This window comes from Peromyscus eremicus, chromosome 9, assembly GCF_949786415.1.
Source record: "Peromyscus eremicus chromosome 9, PerEre_H2_v1, whole genome shotgun sequence".
Classification (NCBI taxonomy): Eukaryota; Metazoa; Chordata; class Mammalia; order Rodentia; family Cricetidae; genus Peromyscus; species Peromyscus eremicus.
The window spans coordinates 111,441,651-111,461,718 of record NC_081425.1 but is presented as its reverse complement, the minus strand read 5'-3'; the positions used below and the strand labels follow the sequence as shown (position 1 = coordinate 111,461,718).

At 38.0% G+C, this 20,068-nt stretch overlaps 1 protein-coding gene across 9 annotated transcripts in view; it reads right to left on the bottom strand.

The window, feature by feature from the left end:
• The window catches only part of Cfap20dc (CFAP20 domain containing), a 240,785-nt gene that overhangs the window by 212,702 nt on the left and 8,015 nt on the right, over positions 1 to 20,068 (bottom strand). For 7 of the 9 annotated variants that reach the window (XM_059274248.1, XM_059274249.1, XM_059274241.1 and 4 more), the window contains one exon: positions 14,883 to 14,955. The exons of 1 other annotated variant lie outside the window; for it this stretch is intronic. In XM_059274248.1, coding sequence (XP_059130231.1) covers positions 14,883 to 14,955 — 73 coding nt within the window. Of the gene's footprint in view, positions 1 to 14,882; positions 14,956 to 16,701; positions 16,792 to 20,068 lie in introns of all 9 variants that reach the window. One more of the 9 variants, XM_059274242.1, reaches the window with a different exon arrangement.

Here is a 20,068-nt window from a genome sequence, read left to right as displayed (position 1 = left end):
TTTGGCAATTTATAAAAACTAGTTGACTGTAGATGTTTGGCCTGATTTCTGGGGCCACTAGTCTTTTCTCCTGGACTGCACATCTTGTTTTATGCCAATATAGGATGCTGTGGTTTTTCTGGCTTTGCAATGTGTCCTGAAATAATATATTGTGAAAGTTTTGCTCTTTTTGTTTGTAATGGTATTGGTTAATTTGGGGTCTTATAATGTTTCCATATACGTTTCACAATTGCTTTTCTCTAGTGCTGTGAGGAATATTACTACTTTTCTGTTGGAAAAACCTATAGTTCTCTTTTCAAAGTATGGACAATATTAATCTTCCCAATCCATGAACATGGGAGGTCTTTCCCCATTTCAGTGTCATGTTCAATATATTTCATCAATGTATTATAATTTTCATTGTAAAGGTCTATTACTTCTTAGTTAAGCTTATTCTTAAATATTTCTACTTAATTTTCTGGCTATGGAGCTTGATATGTCTCAAGAAATTCACTATTGGTATAAAAGCTAAATATTATTGTATGTTCATTTCATATTGTTACTGAAGTAACTGACGCGTGAGTGTGTGTGTGTGTGTGTGTGTGTGTGTGTGTGTATGTGTACGTGTGTTTATAAGGGAGGAGGAGGGAGAGACAGGGAAGGGATAAACTGTGGGTGTGAACACACAATCCTATCTTTAGATGTTTCTATAGGTGGAATAATCTACGACAGATGATAATCTGTAAACAAGGATGATCTGGCTTCTCCCTTTCCTATTTGTATCCCTTTCATTCCTTCTTCTAGCATAATTGCTCTACCTAAATTTCTAGTACTATATTGAATGAGAATAGTACATGTAAAGCTGGGTATTGCTGTGCACACCTGCAGTTAAAAACTCAAGAGGCTAAGGCAAGAGTCTGAGGTAAGAGGATCATGCATCTATTTGTGCTACTTAAGTTCAAGGTTAGCCTGAACTACATTGGAGATTCTGTCTCAAAAAAAAAAAAATGATGGCAGTGGACATCCTAGTTTTTGTTCTTGGTCTTAGCAGAAATGTTTAGAAGTGTTTGTGCTGACCTCACAGAATGAGTCTGGAAGGTTTCTTAATTTTGTGGAATGGTTTGGGAAGCCTTGATGTTAGTTCTGTAAGTTTGGTAAAATTTAATTCTGAAGACATCTGGTCCTGAGCTTCATGTTTTGAGGCTTTCTGTTACTGATTCAGACTCATTATTTTTTATTTTCTTAAGGCTTTTATATTCATTTGATGTCATATGTGTCAAGAAACTTCTTCTTTTCTCTGTATTTTTCAATTTATTAATATCCAAGTTTTCAAAATTATTCCTATTAATAATTTATAATTCTGTGGTGTTAATTGTAATACTTATTTTTTTCAACTCTAAATTTTATTTATTTTTGTCTTCATTCTTTTGTGTTGTTTGGTCTAGCTCAGTGGCTCTCAATTTTCCTAATGCTGCGACCCTTTAATAAGTTCCTCACATTTTGGTGACTCTAACCAGAAAAATATTTTCATTGCTGCTTCATAAACACTTAGCTCACAGGAATTTTGTGGACCCTGCCACAATCCATTCATGATTCATCTCTGGGAGATGCTGTGACTTAAAAACTGGGAGGAGAGGAAGACATACTTGATCATCATTCCAACTCAGGTATGCACAGCTGGCCAGCCCTACTAAGCTATCCAAATTCAGACAACAGGTCCCTTCTCAAGATGGTTCCTACAGCCCACTGAGGAGTCACTGAGATGATGTGCCAGGTTACTGTGCACACCTCAGGTTACATATATAGTCGGGCTGCCACCTGGGAGGGTTTTGAGTTGTCCATAGCTAGCACTGCCAGTTTCCATGGTAACAGCTGTTTGGAAGCCTTTCTTACTCTGGATTCCTACAGAAGAGAGTCCACTGTGGAGTCTGGGTAGTAGGCACCAGTGTATTTCATTTCTTTGACTATGATTTTGTCCTAGGTTTCTGGGTCTTAAAATGTTTCCATTTTTTTTCCTGTTTTCAGTAATCTCTCCTGATTTACATGCAGCTATACACCTGTGGCTTTGGTTCTCCCAAGGGCAGATGAGTGCTGGGTACCTCTGTTCAGATATTTGTCATTTTTTTTTCTTGAGATGATTCCGTAGAATTCTGATCTTCAGCTAAAGGATCATGTAAAAAGTTATGAAGTTATTTTTTCTTCTCTTTACTTTCTTTCTTTTGCTTTGCTAGTTGTGAGCCAAACAATTTATTTCTGTTGATTTTCAGAGGCAGGAATAAAAGAATCAATAAACTTGGATTGTAGCAACAGAATTAATCCTTTGCAATCAATAATCTATAGCAGCTACAGAAATAAATACACTTAAAAATACATCAGAACCCATGATTATAAAATCAGGCCATGTCATTTTCTTTTTATACCTCAAGCACTAAAAGATAGCACAGATATCCAGGGAAAGGCTGGAGATTCTCACTCAGTGAGAAAACACTTGCCTAGCATGCACGAAGTTCTGACTTCAAACCCCAGCACTGTGGGGTGGGTGGATGGGTAGGAGGGTAGGAGACTTAGAGAGTCAGGAAATCTAGGATTTTAGACATGGCATTGCAACTAAAAATCCTGAGGAATGTGGGCTGAGGAGAAGGCTCAGTGGGTTAACAAGTATTTACTCTAGAAGCATGCAGACCTGAGTTTGGTTTTCCAGCACCCATGTAAAAAGCTTGGCATGGCTGTACATGTACCTCAGTACTCGGGGTCAAAGTACTGTAACCACAGCTAGATGCTGAGAGCTTGTTGGCCAATAGTTCAGCTGAAATGGTGAGCTTCTAGGCTTCCAGGTAGGGAAACCCAGTCTCAAGACTGAAGGTGACAGAGAAAGCTATCTGATTTCTTGTTCTGGCCTCCATATGTGCAGACCTAGGTACACACTCATGCACATACAAAACACACACACACACAGAGAGAGAGAGAGAGAGAGAGAGAGAGAGAGAGAGAGAGAGAGAGAGGAAAGTAAAAGAAACCTGAGCAATGTCTTAGGCCTTTTTGCAGCCTCCAAAGTTTTTTTTCCTATTAAAAAATAGAGAATTGGTAAGATTTATGTATTCCCTATAATTAAAATTGAGCAGCTAAAGTTTTTAAAAAACAGTATGTTAACACATCACTTTCTAAAATGTGGCTTATTTGAATATTTATTTGAAAGCACTGTGGCATACTGATAATAGTGTACAGCTTTTTAATAATGCTCAGATATTTTATTTTCCGTATTATAAATCAATAGTATTTAACCTCAGGGTGAAAAAAGAAAATGTATATGAAACAGAACAGCTGTTTCTATTTTCTGCTAACAAATGCAACCCACCTTCAACTACACTGAGAATTCATTTTCATTGTTTTGAACCGTTTATTGTAATAGCCTTTTAAGTATGAAGCAGATATAAAATGTAAGATCACTAAAGTGTTCCAATAAACAGGGAAAACTGCTTGGTTTTAATTAAAGTAGTCTTTGGGGAGTTCTACTATAGGCTTATAAACAGTTTTCATCTCAGTCATACTTACTGCTCAATAGCTTCAGTCCAGCCTTAAAAGTAACTTTCAAGACCCTTTTGAGAAAGTTCATTTCTCCTTACCAACGTGTAACTTTCCTCATCCGATATAGTTGTCATCCTGTCAGTGGAGTGTGGCTAGGAGAAACCTGCTTTATAAATGGGGGGGGGGGATGAAAGGAGGAATTACAGCCCTCTTGTTAGTTTTTCAGAAACAAAGAATTGAGGAAGGAAAGCTGAACAAAATCCCTCTCTAATTATTTCCATTTTCTTTCTTACTGTGACTCTTTCTCCCCTTTTTTCCCTACTTATGGCAACATATAGTAAGTACATCAAAACATTTCCCTGTAGCACAATACAACCAATATCATTAAGAACTCACCATGCACATACAGTTCTTGGTGCTATGGAATGATTGTGATGTCCTTACCTTCAAAGAAATCATGTCTACCACTATGGGGACACCTAGGAAGCACAAAATTATGACAGCTGGAGGACAGAAAGTTATGACAGCTAGAAGATCAGTGTTGTGGTCTGAATGAGGAATATCCCCCACAGGCTCATGTTTTAACACATGGTCATCAGTTGGTGCCATTGTTTGAGGAGATAGGGGCTTACTGGAACAGGTATGTTCCTGGGGGCAAGTTTTGAGATCAAAGGCCTGGCCCCACTTCCTCCTGTTCTCTCTTTGTTCCCTATCTGTCCATCTGGACTTGTGCTCCTGTGTGCCTTTGCTGCCATGACAGACTATATCCCCTCTGAACCATGACCACACTAAATCCTTTCTTTTTGTCAGGGTTTCCATCAAAGCAACATAAAAATAACTAGTACAGTCTACATTCTGCTTTGCCCTTAGAGAATAGCTAAGCTATAAAAGGTAAAGGAATAAAACTAGACTGGATGAAAACTTGAGCCAACAACATGAGAGCATGTGAGAAATTCAGCACCATGGTGGCTACAGCAAGAAAGGGGATTGTGGTAAGCTGAGGAGGGAGAGCTATCTAGCGTCAGTCCCAGAAAAGTCTATGATGTCCACTGACAACCACTCTGTAGAGCATTTGGATGGAGCTCAGCCTGCAGCAAATTCTGATGGGCCTGGACTGCACAAGACCAAATGTTGTTACTTAAAACTGAGCTATCAGTCATTTTTAAAGTCAAGTAGATATCCAGTTACCTTAAATACAGATTTTAATGCAATCGAAATTGGCAATGTCATTTTCAGTTAACTAGGTCTTATTATCCAACTTTAAAGAAATGGTTGAACTATACCTGTGGATCTTAACCTTTTGGTGAAACACTCGTAGCTTGTTTTCATCTAAAACATACAAACATGTTCATTTCCAAATGTATGTAAGATTTCAAAATGGAAAGTAGGTTATTGTTTCAGAAGTAATATAGACCCATTTAAAAAGCAATACCACATCATCTTAAACGTTCTTTCAACTAACTCTGAGAATTCACTTATGTGAATTTAATTCTAAGCATAAACATTACCATCTCACCAACCTCAAAACACATTTTAATTCACTCTACCACCAATGTACACAACACAACAAACTGAAAACAGCAAAGAAGTTCAAAGATTTAGAAATGATAACTACAGGAAACTATCATCTACTAATTGCTATGGACCAGGCAACATAGAATTAAGTCTCTGTAAATAATACACAGTTCAACTAACTCTGCTGCAATCTATTGTGATACCTGAGCAGTACCTTTTACAAACGGGGCCCAAAATTTCAAAATTTAATGGTAGCTTCATCAGAATGCAGTATGTTCAGGCCCTCAAATATTCCATGTTCTGGTTGGAAGGGGTGAGCTTGTTGTGGGGGGACAGAAGTAAGATGGCCACTGTGAGATAAATGCCATAAGTTACACAAGTACAAATCTAGCCTCTGGCCTTCAAGGAACCCACAGTCATGTGCATATACACACACAAAAATACACACATTTATTTTCAAAGACCCATAATTAATGGAAATTTTCTAAACTCAAGAATTCTAAAGCTATGATATGTCCCCATAGAAGAAATTTTCGTTATATGTACACTTGCCAACTTAATCAAAGTCAAATGAATCCTATGATATTGCTTTATGTACTAACAAATAACTTCCTCATGTTATAAGAGTTGTATATATGAGAATGTCCCATTAATAAAAATATTAAACATGACTACACATTTTATTAGTAAGACTATGTAAGTCCTACTATATATATATATATATATATATATATATATATATATATATATATTTTTTTTTTTTTTTTTTTTTGGTTTTTCGAGACAGGGTTTCTCTGTGTAGCTTTGCGCCTCTCCTGGCACTCACTTGGTAGCCCAGGCTGGCCTCGAACTCACAGAGATCCGCCTGGCTCTGCCTCCCAAGTGCTGGGATTAAAGGCGTGCGCCACCACCGCCCGGCTCATATTTTATTTTGTAACAGTTTCAAGTTACTTTTATTTGAATAATTAAAATTAACTATCAGAATAAATATAAAACACAGTAAGATAGAATGAGATGCAAATAAGTGGGGACATGTCTCCTGATTATAAATAAATAGTAAACAAAAAACGGAGCTATGTGTCATGGCACTGAAGTATCGTTCTCCTAAAAGTAAACCAAAGAAAGAGAGCATTTGGGAGATTTGTTACTTGCTATGTCATCCTAAATTATCCTGCTGAGCGGAGGTAAAGGTGAGCAAAAAGTGGCAGAGAACAAGCCTCTGCTCTCATCATATGTAACGTCAAGTTTCCTCTTGTGTCCCTCAGAACCTCTCCATCTGTGGTCCCACACTTGGTCACATGGATTCTGCTAATATCAGGATGGTAATATGAGCTCTAGGGCTACCAGTGGGTAGCCAAACAGCTTCCACACTGAAGAGGAAAGCTTACCTCTCTCTTTGTCCATGCCAATCTTTTCTTTCTAGTTGAGGACCCTGAGGCAACAATGATGAAAGCTTCTAAGAAAAAGCTACGTTTTGTTTCTCTTCAGGGACTAATCCACGAAAAGTTTATAGGCAGCTTAAAATGTTTCATATGAGTAACTTAAGTATTAAATATCACTATACTCTCAACTATGGAGATATAAAAGCTACAAATCAATATTGACTGCATAATCACCTACCCAATAGATATTAATCTTATCCTCACTGTGCAGATGAGACTGCCCTGTGCAGAGGGTTCAGCACCTGCCAGAATCACCATGCTAATAAATGGCAGTGACTCTCAAGCTCCTGGGTGCCCCACCATAGGACCCTGTCTTATAACTTGATGACTGGTACAGCAATTATTAACTACCCAGTGCCTAAAAAAATGTGTATTATGATTTTATAGAATAAGAATTCTTCCAAATATATACACATGTGTAATTTTTCTCTTTCTGGTATTTTATTTTTACTTTGAACAAACATCTAGGTTACAGAAAGGGTGCTACAAAAATAATTTAAAGAAGAAAACCAAATTAAGACATGGGGAAAGACCTTTTATAGACATGTTTAACAAATAAAGCCTATGGCATCTGATTTATATACCTGTCACATGTGTTTTCTAAAATTTCTACATGAAACCTATTTTAAGGTATGCAAATTTAATACATTGAGAAAGCCAGTATGCAAAGCATCTTAAAGTGCTCTCTTTACTAATGCATGTAACAAAGTATACTGATTATGCAAGTACATTTAATTGGATATAATTAAAATAATGAGATTTAAATACTGATGATTTTAAAAAGAAAAAAATAGAAGGTAGGATGAGACATGAGATGCATTCAAAATGACAATGAAACACACAGTGTCAGTTCTACTCTAGTATATAACACCTGTTTAGAAGGCGCTGCTGCTGGCCATTTTCTCCCCAATTTTAGATAGGTAGTTTACAGATGGATTCACCTGGTAACATAAAAGATTTCACTGAAGGAAAAAAGGATTTCATTGAATAATATAATACTTTGTGTTTGGATAACATCTCTTTTTACAACTAACTTGAGAGTGAGACAGGGACCATTATGTTCTTCAAAGGAAGGTATCAAAATGACCAAAAAGATAAGACAGCAAATTTCCCACATTACTTGAGTTTGGTTAAACGGACACAATCTCAAAAGCTCTCACAAATGTCACTCTGACCTGAAGTTACCAGATCCAGGTATGTTCTCCACTGTGGTGGCTTTCACAAGGCCAAAGAAGATGGCTAGTATATAAAAGGAACAGGCACGCATCTCCAGGCTGTAGGTGCTTTTCAGGGTTTAGGATTTCGAGATCTGCTGTTTCTGACATGGCAGAAGTAGGAAGGGCAGGTAGAAAGTTGATGGCAGGGAAGGACCTGGAACTTTTATTAAAATTATTTTCTGACTTCTTTGCTTCACTAAGAACGAAATAGAAAAGGTCATATAAGTGGAACTTTCATTAAGTTAGCCTGAGGTAAAGCTTTGTTTGGTAGGATATTCCAGTTTTCTACAATATAGAGATGAAAAGGAATCTTTGAAGTCTATATGACTCTAAAATTTCTTAGGAAAAACAAAGAAATACTGTCTTCAATTAACTCTGAAAATAAGCAGATCACATTACCATTTACTGATGAAGAATGGTGATACAGATACAGATGTCACGCCGAAAGCCATGTAACTGGGTAGGGTAAAACAAGAGAACAGTTTTGGAATAAACATAAACCCCAGGCTGAATTCCAGGTCAAAACCATTAAAACCTATTCAGACACAATTTCAGCTTCAGACTGTTGTAGTACAGAATCAAAGGATGCTGAAGCTGTAAGGGCTGCATACACTTTCAGGAATCTCTCTTTAAAAAAAAAATAGTGCTTCCTTCTTACCTTTGTCAGATTCTAAACATAAGCAACATACTCAACAGCTAAGGGCCAATATATGAAGCCCTGTAGAACTGATATCCTCTAAGACCTTTGGTGTGAGAATCACAATTCTACATGCAGCACACCCTGTCTACCACACGAGCTTTCACAGAATTTTCAACCCACATATTGAAAACACACTGGCTGAGCTGACTGAAAACAAACAAACAAAAAAAATGTCAATTCACTGGTGGCATAACAGTCCAAGATGCCTCTCAGAACTCATCAAGATAATAACAGAATCAGAATAGAGAAAATAACTAATGCAGATCAACAGTATCTGCTAAAATCAATGCAATTTTGTCAAAAATATAATATTTGAAAATCATTCAGTGTGATTGGTGGCATGAAATATAGCAAAAAATGGATTTCAATTTCAAGATGCATCTGGATCCCCCCAACAGTGCAGGCTCAGGGTGCTCCTCCTTTGTACCAGCTGTCTGCTCCAGGAGCTGAAGCACCCATGACCACTGCCTCATTCCACAGTTTGGAAAATAACAAAAAGGAACAAAGTTTACAAAACGATTGTTGGCTCAAGTCAGTTAGGCACAGTTACACTGAAAGACTTTGGAAAGCTGCAACTAGTAACAAAATATGCAAATCAAAATGACTTTTGTTAAAAAATAGGGGAGTCTTATGGGCTGACACCAAAACTGTGGGATGACTTCAGTACTGAAAAGATCAAGAAGGATTATTCTGCTACTTCACTTCTAAATATATGTGTCGGTACAGTGACAATTCTACTTGCCCAAGATGCTAAATGAAATGTGAACCTTGTGACATGGTGTAGCCATCTTAGCTGTAAGTGCAAGATTTTAAATAATATAATTCTTTGATGTTTAAAAATAGAGGCCTACATAGGAATCAAAGTAAAGAATCAACAAACGCGAAGTTCTTGGTTTTCACTTAAAAAGAATATTACAAACAACAATAACAAAAAGATGAGTAAATTATTTATTCCTTTCAAAGGAGTAAAATAGAAACAGCCCAGCAAGAAAGCCTTTTCCTTCTGGAACTCTGAGTATACTATTACGAGAAGCCCCTGAAAACATACAAGGCTTTGCACCTTCAGCTTGTGCTAAGATTCAAGTGAAGTATTTTCTATATATATACTATCATTGTATGTGAATAGTCAGAAAACTATCAGAACTGCAATTAAAGATACATGGGATAGAGATATGGAGCATAGGCCCTCACTGTAAACTAAACATCTGAATCCTGGCTTCAGGAGTTAATAGGACTATAAGCACTGACCAGTCACTAAATCTTTTAGACTTAATCTTTATCAATGACCAAACAGCTAATAGTTATGACCTATCAAACAGCTTATGCTTTGTATTTATTAAACTAAAGTATCCAGAATGATAATGAAATTCCTAGATATATCATGTTTAATAAGTAGAAATGATTACTACTTTGTTAATTTTCTCATTTAGCATCTATGATGCACCTGTGAGGTATCATTACTCTCATCCCATAGGAGAGATTAATTATATAATTACCCTAATTCTCCCAAAGTTTCACTACTGATCTGTCCACATCCTTTCCTCTACCTTATACTTCACATTCCCCACAGATCTTACTCTTGTGTCACCATAACATTTATAAAAATGTGAATGGATCTTTTGCCCTCAGAGTACAGTGTATGAGGGCAGCAATTAGATCCTGCCTGTCATTACTCCACCACCATCTTGCCCACTCACCCACACTACAGAACCTGTTGTGAGTCAGGCCCTGTGTGGTAAGTGCTAGGATGGCATCCTGAGTCTCACAGACAAGGTCTTGTCTTCATGGAACTCAAACTCTATCTCTCAAGGCAATAATTATGCACTTTTAGGGTTGTAATAAAGGAAACAAGCAGGTACTAGAAAGGGCCTGAGAGATGGATCTCATTTAGTTTGAGGGGAGGATCAAAACAACAGCCTTTTGGAAGAAGAATTCTTAAGAGTAGGAAGAAATTGGCTAGGAAGAGCTGGGGACAGACTGACTGTGCACAGGAATCAAGGAAAGATAGAGGCATGAGGACAGGAAGTACCTGACGAGAAACATACTCAGAGCGGAGTGCATGACAGGAGAGAAGAACAATCCATGACACACAGAACATTAAGGACTTTGGGGTTTATCCTCACTTCACCTGTGGAAATTCTTGTTTTTTTAAGACAGCTCACAGTAGATGTAGTGTAGACACTGTTGAGGGAACGTGGCTGCTTGAAAGAAAATGGCCCCTGTAGGAAGTGGCACTATCAGGGGGTGTAGCTTTGTTGGAGGAAGTGTGCTACTGTGGAGGTGGGCTTTGAGGTCTCCTATGCTCAAGATATGCACAGTGTGGCACTCAGTTCACTTCCTGCTGCCTGTAGATCAAGATGTAGAACTCTCAGCTCCTTCTCTAGCACCATGTCTGCCTGCATGCTTCATGAAGATAATGGACTAAATGAAACTGTAAGCCAGCCCAAATTAAATGTTTTCCTTTACAAGAGTTGCCTTGGTCATGGTGTCTCTTCACAGTAACGGAAACCCTAAGACAAGCTGGTACCAGGGACTTGAGTATTGTTGTGAAAGTCCTTACTATGCTTTTGTTTGAAGGAGTTTGGACTTTGGGGGTTTGGGTTAGGAAAGCAGTGGAATGCTTTAAGTGCTGCTTAATGGTCATTACTAGTAGGAGTGTGGAAGAGAGTGGTAATGAGGGTATTTTGAATTGTGGGGGCCCTGGCTCAAGAAATTTCAGAGAAAAATTTTAGTGTGTTACCTAAAGATTGTTCTTGTGGTATTTTGGTGAAGAATGTGGCTGCTTTTTGCCCTGTCTAAAGTCTGCCTGAGGCTAAAGTGAAGTTTTGGATTAATTCTGTTGGCAGAGGAAATCAAAACTGCCTAGCATAGACTGTCCTGTAGTTACTAGTGTTAACGCTAATGAAGATTTATAATGAAAGAAGCAAGCTGAACAAGAAAAAATTAAAAATGTAAAATTTGAAGAGAAAAGAAGCACTAGCAAGGAGATAAACGGATTAGGAAATGGGATAAAGGGAGTGATGACCTCAAGCAAAATCCCACCCAACTACATTTCCAACTTGTGAAAACAATTAAAGAAAAGCTTAAAGCCAGGTGTGGTGGTGCATGCCTTTAATTCTAGCACTGGGAAGGTAGAGGCAGGTGTATCTCTGAGTTTGAGGCAAGCCTGGTCTGTCAATGAAGATTCAGGACAGCCAAGCTTAGGCAATGCAGGAAACCATCAAAAACAGAAAGCTGGTAAAGATGTAACTGAATGAGGGGGGCAGGTTCCAGGCACAGGAAGGAGCAGAACTTGGCAGCATCAGCTGAGTTGTTCTAGCTTTTGAGTCAAGAAGTAACTAAGGAAAACTGCTGAGGCCAGGCATGTATGTGTCAGGGGTGTCCTTGAATGGAGGCCTAGAGAGGCCATTGTGTGAAGCTGTGAAGGTGAAGCCTGGTATGCCTTGGAGACTCAAAATGTTGGAGATGCTAGAGTCGTGGGATACCTGCCAAGGAGAGCTGCTAACAGGGAGTGGAAACAGCCCAAGAGAAAGAAGTGTGCTGCAGTCAACAAAGCTGAAAGGAGTTGGAGATCTGAAGAGCACTTTGACATCAGACATGGAGATGCAGAGTTTGGCATTTGCTTAGCTAGTTTTCAGTCTTGCTTTGGTCCAGTATTTACTCACTATGCTCCCTTCCCTATATTTTGGAATGGTAATATATATCCTGTGCCATTATATGTTGAAGTATGTGATCTGCTTCCTGATTTTGATTTTATAGAGGATTACAGTTAAGAGATTCCATGAATCTCAGAAGAGACTTCAAATTTTAGACATTTAAATAAGTTTAAAACTGTTATAGACTATGGAAAAATTTTGAAATTGGACTGAATGAATTTTTGCTATGACACAGCTACAAGCCTATAGACGCCAGGGAGTAGAATGTGGTGGTGTGAAACAAAACGGCTCCCACAGCTAGTGGCACTACTAAGGGTGTGTCACTTTGGAGGTGGGCTTTGAGTTTTCCTATACTCAAGCTACACACAGCGTGGCACTCAGTTTACTTGCTATTGCCTGTGGATCAAGATGAAGAACTCTCAGCTCCTTTCCAGAACCATATCTGCTTGCATGCTGCATGAAGACAATGGGCTAAATTTTTGAAACTGTAAGCCAGCCCAAATTAAATGTTTTCCTTTATAAGAGTTGCTGTGGTCATGGTGTCTCTTCACAGCAATAGAAACCACAACTAAGACAAGGAGGAACTGGGGAATCCAGAGAAAATCTGGAACAACCAGGACAACAGTGATGGTGTTTTGAAGTGGGAAATATAGCATTCACAGATTCAAGGTATTTCAAATCCCCAAGGGGCAGCATACTGCCTGGTCCTCAATATGAGCAGCTACTGGTTCCAAAGCACCCCTAATACACATATAAAACCTCTTCCTGGGCACAATAACTCATTCAGAGAGCATAAAAGACAGGAAGAGGCTGAAGAAATGACTGCTAAACTCCTAAACTAGCTCCACTCATGAAAATCTCTTGATGTATAGCAAAAACCTTTGAGAAACAAAATGCCTTTCTCTGCTCTCACAATGGAGAAATTGAGAAGCCAGATATGGTTCGGCTAGGTGACTTTCCAAGCTTGTTAGAGAAATGTATTATTTAAAATAGCCTAGGGCTATGCTGCTAGGAACAGTACAACAAGAAGGGTACTGAAAGAAAGTCTTTTCCTTTAAGGTAGGGGGAAAATGTGTTAGAACGAAAATCTATACCTAACATTCCATCTTCTTTTTGCTGAAAACATGATCTCTGTCATTTCTGCATGAAACAACTATTTGACTATCAGTAACAAATTCAAGTTCATATATGATAAACTGACAGAGAGAGTCTCATCCACATCATTTAAAAATTTTAACCTTTTGGTCCAGAAGAATTTATTTTCCTAGCATTATAAAACCAAAATCATTTATAAAATCAACTCATCTTCCATGGGGACACAAGAACATAGAAATCAAGGATTATAGTGAACCACATTTACAATCTAATCATTAATGCCAAAAATGTTTCCCATACTTAAACAGGCCAAAGGTACTAGCAATGTGACAGCAAAGAATAGTTGGGTTTATTTAGGTATCAGCTTTTCTCCTGCTAGGAGCAGGTTAAGGATACCTGTTGGTTTCTCAATAACTAAAGCTTTAATTGCCATTAAATTAATTAAGACAGTCTACTGTCTAAGCTAGAGTGATATGCTCAAACATTTGGGCACAATCTTAATTTTGCAAAGAAAAAAGAGGTGTCATTGGCAAGGAATCCCATTCTAAAGACCATCCAAGGGTCTCACAGGCCTCTAATCCAAAGGCCAACTAGGAAGACCTTTACCACTGCTTTGAAGAAGCTCAAAGTATGGGTCATGGTGAGATCCAGGTAAAAGGGGGAGCAAAATTGGATTTTTATGTAAAGAGCTTTATAGTTTAAAACATAATTTACCTTCTTTCAATTCAGAAATCACATTTTCCTGTGCTGAAAATAAAGCTTTCAGTGGTACTTTCTGTGCCTTCAGAATGCCTTTGGAGTCTTGAAAATGCTTTGGTACAGGAAGTGGTACATAAGAGCATCAAATGATGCTTTGGTCTTCTCTCTCTAAGAACTATTTTAAGATTGGTGGTGGCTATGGAAGCTGATAAAAGAAGATCTTACAAATTCACTGGGGCTTAAAGTTGAATAAAACGAAAGTGTATGGTGTTCCATCTATGTTTTATCTAAAAAAAACAAGGCTGTACCTTATAAGCTAAAATTCAGACTCTTTAACAACCTAAGAATCACTATTTTCCTAGCTTATGTAAACAGAAAGGAATTAATAACTCATTTACTAAGAACATTCTCTCCTTTAGTTTATGCTGCACACTGATAAAGCTGGAACTTTTGTCCAGGATTGAAGACAAATGCCTAAGCCTGAACCATGTACAAATTTTAATTAAAAACCAAACAATATAGAAATTAAGCAACAAAATCTTAGAAAATACTCAATTTTGTATGAAATTACAAATTAAATGTTATTTTTATTACTAGTATTTCACACAACACATAGCTCAACTGAGTAAAAGTAATTTATTTTAACTTTTGCTAAGCAATCTTGTAAGGCCACTGAAAATAAATATACTCCAAGCTATCCTTACATACACAAAAAGAACCAATATATCAAAACTACAGTAAACAGTGTTAAGATGTCTTTCAATCAATGTTAAGCCAAGTGTAGTTCTGTAAAGAAACAGGAAAAACATAAAATCATAACCCACAGCATCTTCTGAAACAGATGAAACCTGCTTTCTCCCAAGAAATTTCAGAGTGTAGCAATATCCAAGAAATACAACTAAATTATTTTAATTACTTCATGTCAATCTGATAAATCACTACTGTTTAATGCAAAAAAACCCTGTCACTTGCAATTAATGACTGTTAGCACTGTTTCAATTGATCAAATGTCTAATGCACATAAAACATTCAGAAGAAGTTCTATATATCTTACAGTAATTCAGTGGAGAAGTCCTGTCCCAGGGGTATGTAAATCTGAAGTACAAGAAACCTCTGGATCAGTCCAACTAGAAGAGAGAAAAAACATAAAATGAACTGTTCAGGCCCCTTACGTGTGCACACAAATAGTCAGTGTTCCAGCAAGCTGTGGAGTCCAGCACTTCAGGAGCAGAAAGGCATACAGTAGCACTGTCCATGATTAATAACCCAATTATAAAGGTGGAGACACTGATGACAGCTGAATCAAACTTCAACTCATGCTGCACTGTAAAGTTCCATCTGTGGCACTGGTGAATTTTTTATGAAAATCAAAAACAGGATTTTTATTCACTCATTATGCCATAAGAGAATGTGAGCACGGGACTGCACTCCACATACACGTATAAAATTGAACTATGGATTCCCATCAGGGTGGTCATAAAACATGTGGCAATTATTTTTATTCTCTGACAGGTTTTATAGTCTTACTAAACAACTCAATAAAGAAGAGCAGCTCAAGAAAAGCAATTCTAATTATGACAACTACAACTGAAAGCTTAATGAAGCAGAGCTTGGTCATGTGGTCTTAGCAATGTCCACACTCAGCTGGATGGAAGAACATAGTTTCACTTATAAATTTGTTACCATGTTCTTAATTTATTCTTACTCAGAAATAATAGCTTTTATTCCCTATCACTAACTTCATGCGGATTAAAAAAAAAATGAGAAAACCCAACACTCATGGCACTTTTGATAGCTGTAGTCAACAACAGCTCAAACAAAGTTACTTGATTTTTATACTGTTTCTCTACATCCAGTCACTTAAGTCATTCCCTCTAAGGTTTTGAACTTTTGATTGCTCTCTCAATTTATGATGCTTTTGACAGACGTGTTAGTGTCACCCCTTCTAGGGTATTGGTATGGGTGGACTGTAGAAGAACTTGACAGGCAAGGCACACAGAAGATTCTGGGTTCAACCCTCGATGAAATAGAAAACAGCAACAAAAACTCACAAGGATCACATCTCCCAAAATACACAGGTTAGGAACATTTTTTCCCACTGTGTATGAAATAAAGATGTCATAACTTTGTCTATGACCTTCTCCTATAAATTCAGAAGTACAGACAAATAGAAAAAAAGACCTGGCCAAGCCACGTCTGCTGGTGGTTCCCTACAATCCAGCACTTAGGAAGTAGAGGCAGGAAGATCTGGAGTTCAAGGTTCATCCCCAAGTTCAGAGCCCACCTAAGCTATGGCTGGAATGCTTGCCTAGTGTGTACAATGCTGGGCTCAATTCCCAGCACACACACACACACACACACACACACACACACACACACACACACACACCCATATATACAGACATAGGAGTCCAAGGAAAGCAACTGATTTAAGGTGATGATAAGTTTTATTTATTCTAGTAATAAACTTAATAAATTAAATATTTTAATCCCGCAATAACTTTTGATCATTTTATACAGACTTTCTGGTTTGTAATTCCTATAGTAAGCTGTTTTATAATATTCCTGAGAAATATAAGCCATTTCTATCTTTTATACCAAACTTTTCTATAAACAAACATAACTGGCCAAATACGTACATTAATGTTTATGAATGTTTTCATTAAATATACAAAGATAACTTCTTTTAAATTATCAAGCTTATAAATGTATTCAGAGAGAATCCTAAGTCAAACAAAACAGAAATGGGAGATTAAAGGCTCTACCCTAGGAAATTCTCTAGGAATGTGTTCTATTACATTTATAGAGAGACTCAATGTGGCAACCAGAGTTTTGACCCACAAAAGCAAAGTGAAATAGCAAAATGAAGCCACCTCAAATAAGCCACTGTCAGTCAGCCTCTCTGGTCTCTTGCACTGACTGGTCCTGTAGGAAGAGTAGTGCCATTTCCACAGTGGCCTCAGCTGTAAATAGAGCTTGGAGAACATCAGATCAAGAACACCAGCCCTTTAAAAGGTGCCACAAATCTCACTGAGTCATTATTTCCTTCAAGCACAAAGAGATGCACGTAAAAGACAATTTTTTAGAAATGAAATATCTCTTTCCTCAAAAAAAAGAAAATAAAAACAAATAGAATTCTGTCATTCCACATTCTCACACACTGAGGCCCTACTTTCCAAAAGGCTTTCACATGTGATGACACCAAAGGGTGATGATATGACAAAGAGTGCTTTAACAACATTTGACAAGCTGGTTCTGTATGGCGGTAATGCTAAATAAACTCCATTGTCGTATATGGTTCCCTGGCCTAGGAAATTTAAACTGGCTCTTCATGTCTGCATTGTATTTAAAATCACTCTAAGTAATACTGAATATGGGCCTCATTAGTTTAAAAAATGGCCATCAAGTACATAAATATATAGAAATTCCTTGTTAAGTGGCAAAGCCTTTATTTTTTTTCTTTTAAATATTTAAAACCATACTCAATTATAAAATACCATTAATTTTAAGCAGTGGTTTTAAAGTTGTTTCATTAGAGCAAATGACAAACTGCATACCTCACATACATTTTCCAAGGACTGTGTCATCCAAGAAACAGGATAAGGCCATAGACAATCATTCTCCTTCACTACCCAGAAAGCTCAGCATGAACTTACTCCAAGACTTCAAACACAGCCTTAGCATATTCTTAATTTCCTTTTCATCCCTAAAACTGGGCTAATAATTTTCATCTGTACCTCAAAGAATCATTTATGAGAAATAGCCTTATCATTTAACAAAGATTATTGATCACATGCTGTACACAAGTCTTGCTGAAGTTTTTTTCAGTAAGACCATCATGATCTATGCCCTCGTGGAATGTGCAATATGGTTTCACAAAAGAGAAGGTCAAAGTTCTAGGACAGCATTTAACTATAGTTTCTTGAAGGGAAGGGAATGGTCAGTAAAAGTAGTCCTGAAGAAATAATGCAGAAACTGAGCTTGGGAGAATAAGAAGAGAGTGACTGGAAGGGGGGTAGAGGTGTAGGAGAGATGAACAGACTGTAAGGTGGATTCCTCCATCTTAGGATGATGTGGGATGTCCATAAGGACAGAACTGCTGAAATTAACCTTAAAATGCTCAGTCGGCTGGTGTAAGACACTGCAGAGGGAAAAGAACAGATTGTAAACCCAGTCATATGGAGCCTTGAAGGCCAGGTGAAAGATATGGACCAACCTAAAATCAGTGGGAAGCCGCTCAGTCATGCATTTCTTCAGTATAGATTAATAAGACAAAATAAACAGTTTCTATCAGTGGAATCTGCTTTCTGAAAATGGTTGGAAAAACAGTAAAACAACTAACACACACATGTTCAGTTCAGTGTTGTTCATATTTTGAGAGCAGGGCAGGAAAGGGGCCAATGGACTGAAAAATGGGAACAATATGAAGCACAGGTGTAACTTACGGACATGTCAGGTGGGCCTCATTCAAAGGTGGCATCTTAGTAAAAGTTGGAAAAGAGAAGAGTATGCTGGGTTTCAAAACACAGTGGCCTTGAATGGGTGGAATGAAGGCCAGAGGAAGAGCAATGAGAGAGAAAGCCAGAGAATTAAGAGGGAATCAGACAGTTACATTCCCATAGAGAAATTATTTTTACTTTAAGGAATGGGACCTTTTCCAGGAGAAGGTAACGTGTTTCACATGTCACTTAGAATTGAGGAGTTCTACTCTGGCTGCTAATTTGACATCAGACTACAATAGAAAGTAACTAATATTCCAAGCCTGAGAGAGTGGTGAGAGCAATACTAAAGGGTAGGAAGTGGGGAAACTTCCAATCTTTTCCCCAGTACTACTGATATCTTCTTAATGGATTCAGAGAATAAAGAAATAGAGAAGCTGATTTAATGAGGAAGTTTGGTCTTGTCAGTTGAAGAGAGAATGCTGTTTGCTAGCAACAAAGGCAGGGGGAAAAATCACAAGCAGCCTTGGCCAGGAACTGGGTTTTACATACACTACCCTTAGGTGGTCCAGGAGAAAAGACTAGTAAATACCTGATGTGCAAGACTGAAGTGAGACAGAAATGTCATTAAAAATCCATGATCCTGAAGCTGATAACCAGGGAGAACATGTAGCCACAGGGCTAAACATAAAGACCAGAGTCACTGTAGCATTCAGATGGCAACTGAAGAGGAAGAGCAAAAAGAAACTAACAACAACCTAGTGTACAATAGGATGAAGAATCCTAGGAGGTAAGTGAAAGAAGTGTATCGAGGGGGTGCTGGCTGTCCCAGATGCTCCCAAGGGTGAAGATGAGAGCTGAGAACCCCCATTGGTTCAGGAATACAGAAGACCACTCACTCTGATAAGAGCACTTTAATAAAATGGTGAGATCAAAGACACTTAAGGGTTTTAAACAGAGCAAGACATAATTTAAAAAGAATAGCAAAGTAGCAGTGAGGAGACCTGGGGGAACCACAAGAAGCCATCTTCATCTTTTAGAACAGCTGAACTCAGGCTTCAGGGATACAGATGGCCGGACACACACTATTTGATTCAGATGATTCATCAGGGAAACGACTTTGAATGTGACTCTTGAATAGAAAGTCCCTACTGGATATTTATGTATGATAGTGATGCTTCTCACACGGGCAACTCCATACAACACCAACCAAGCTGAAGGGTGGCAGAGATTTATTGTACTGGTGAATGACACACTAAAGTGTCATTACCAAGGGCAGATGGTTACAATTAGAAATTAGAAACAGACTTGTCAAAGTTCCTTATTGTAACAAATTTAACAAACTTATCTAAACATCAACTGTATGTCATCACTGGGTTAGGGGTTACAAAGCTGACTAACACCCTGGAGAAGTATACAACGTGATACTCAAGTGTCATCATTTGATGGGTATTATTTACCTAGCAGGCTCCCAGGCGTGGGTTCAATTCCTAGCTACATAAATAAAACATATTAAAAAGAACATGTATCGAGTACCTTCCATGCACCAGACTGTGGAAAGACATGCTGTTGGTACATGATCTCTAGTTTTAATTTCCTTTGTAAACTGTATAGATTCTAGGCATTATGTACCATTTCAAGCACCATGTGACACATATCCAACTCGGAACTATGAGGGAGTTATTTTTCAGCTGGAACCTCCAGCTCATTCCTGCTTGATCTCTCCAACCCCCACCCCAGAGAATCTCCAACAAAGAAAAGGCATCAAAAGGCCCAGTTCCACATTCTCAGCAGCTGTGAC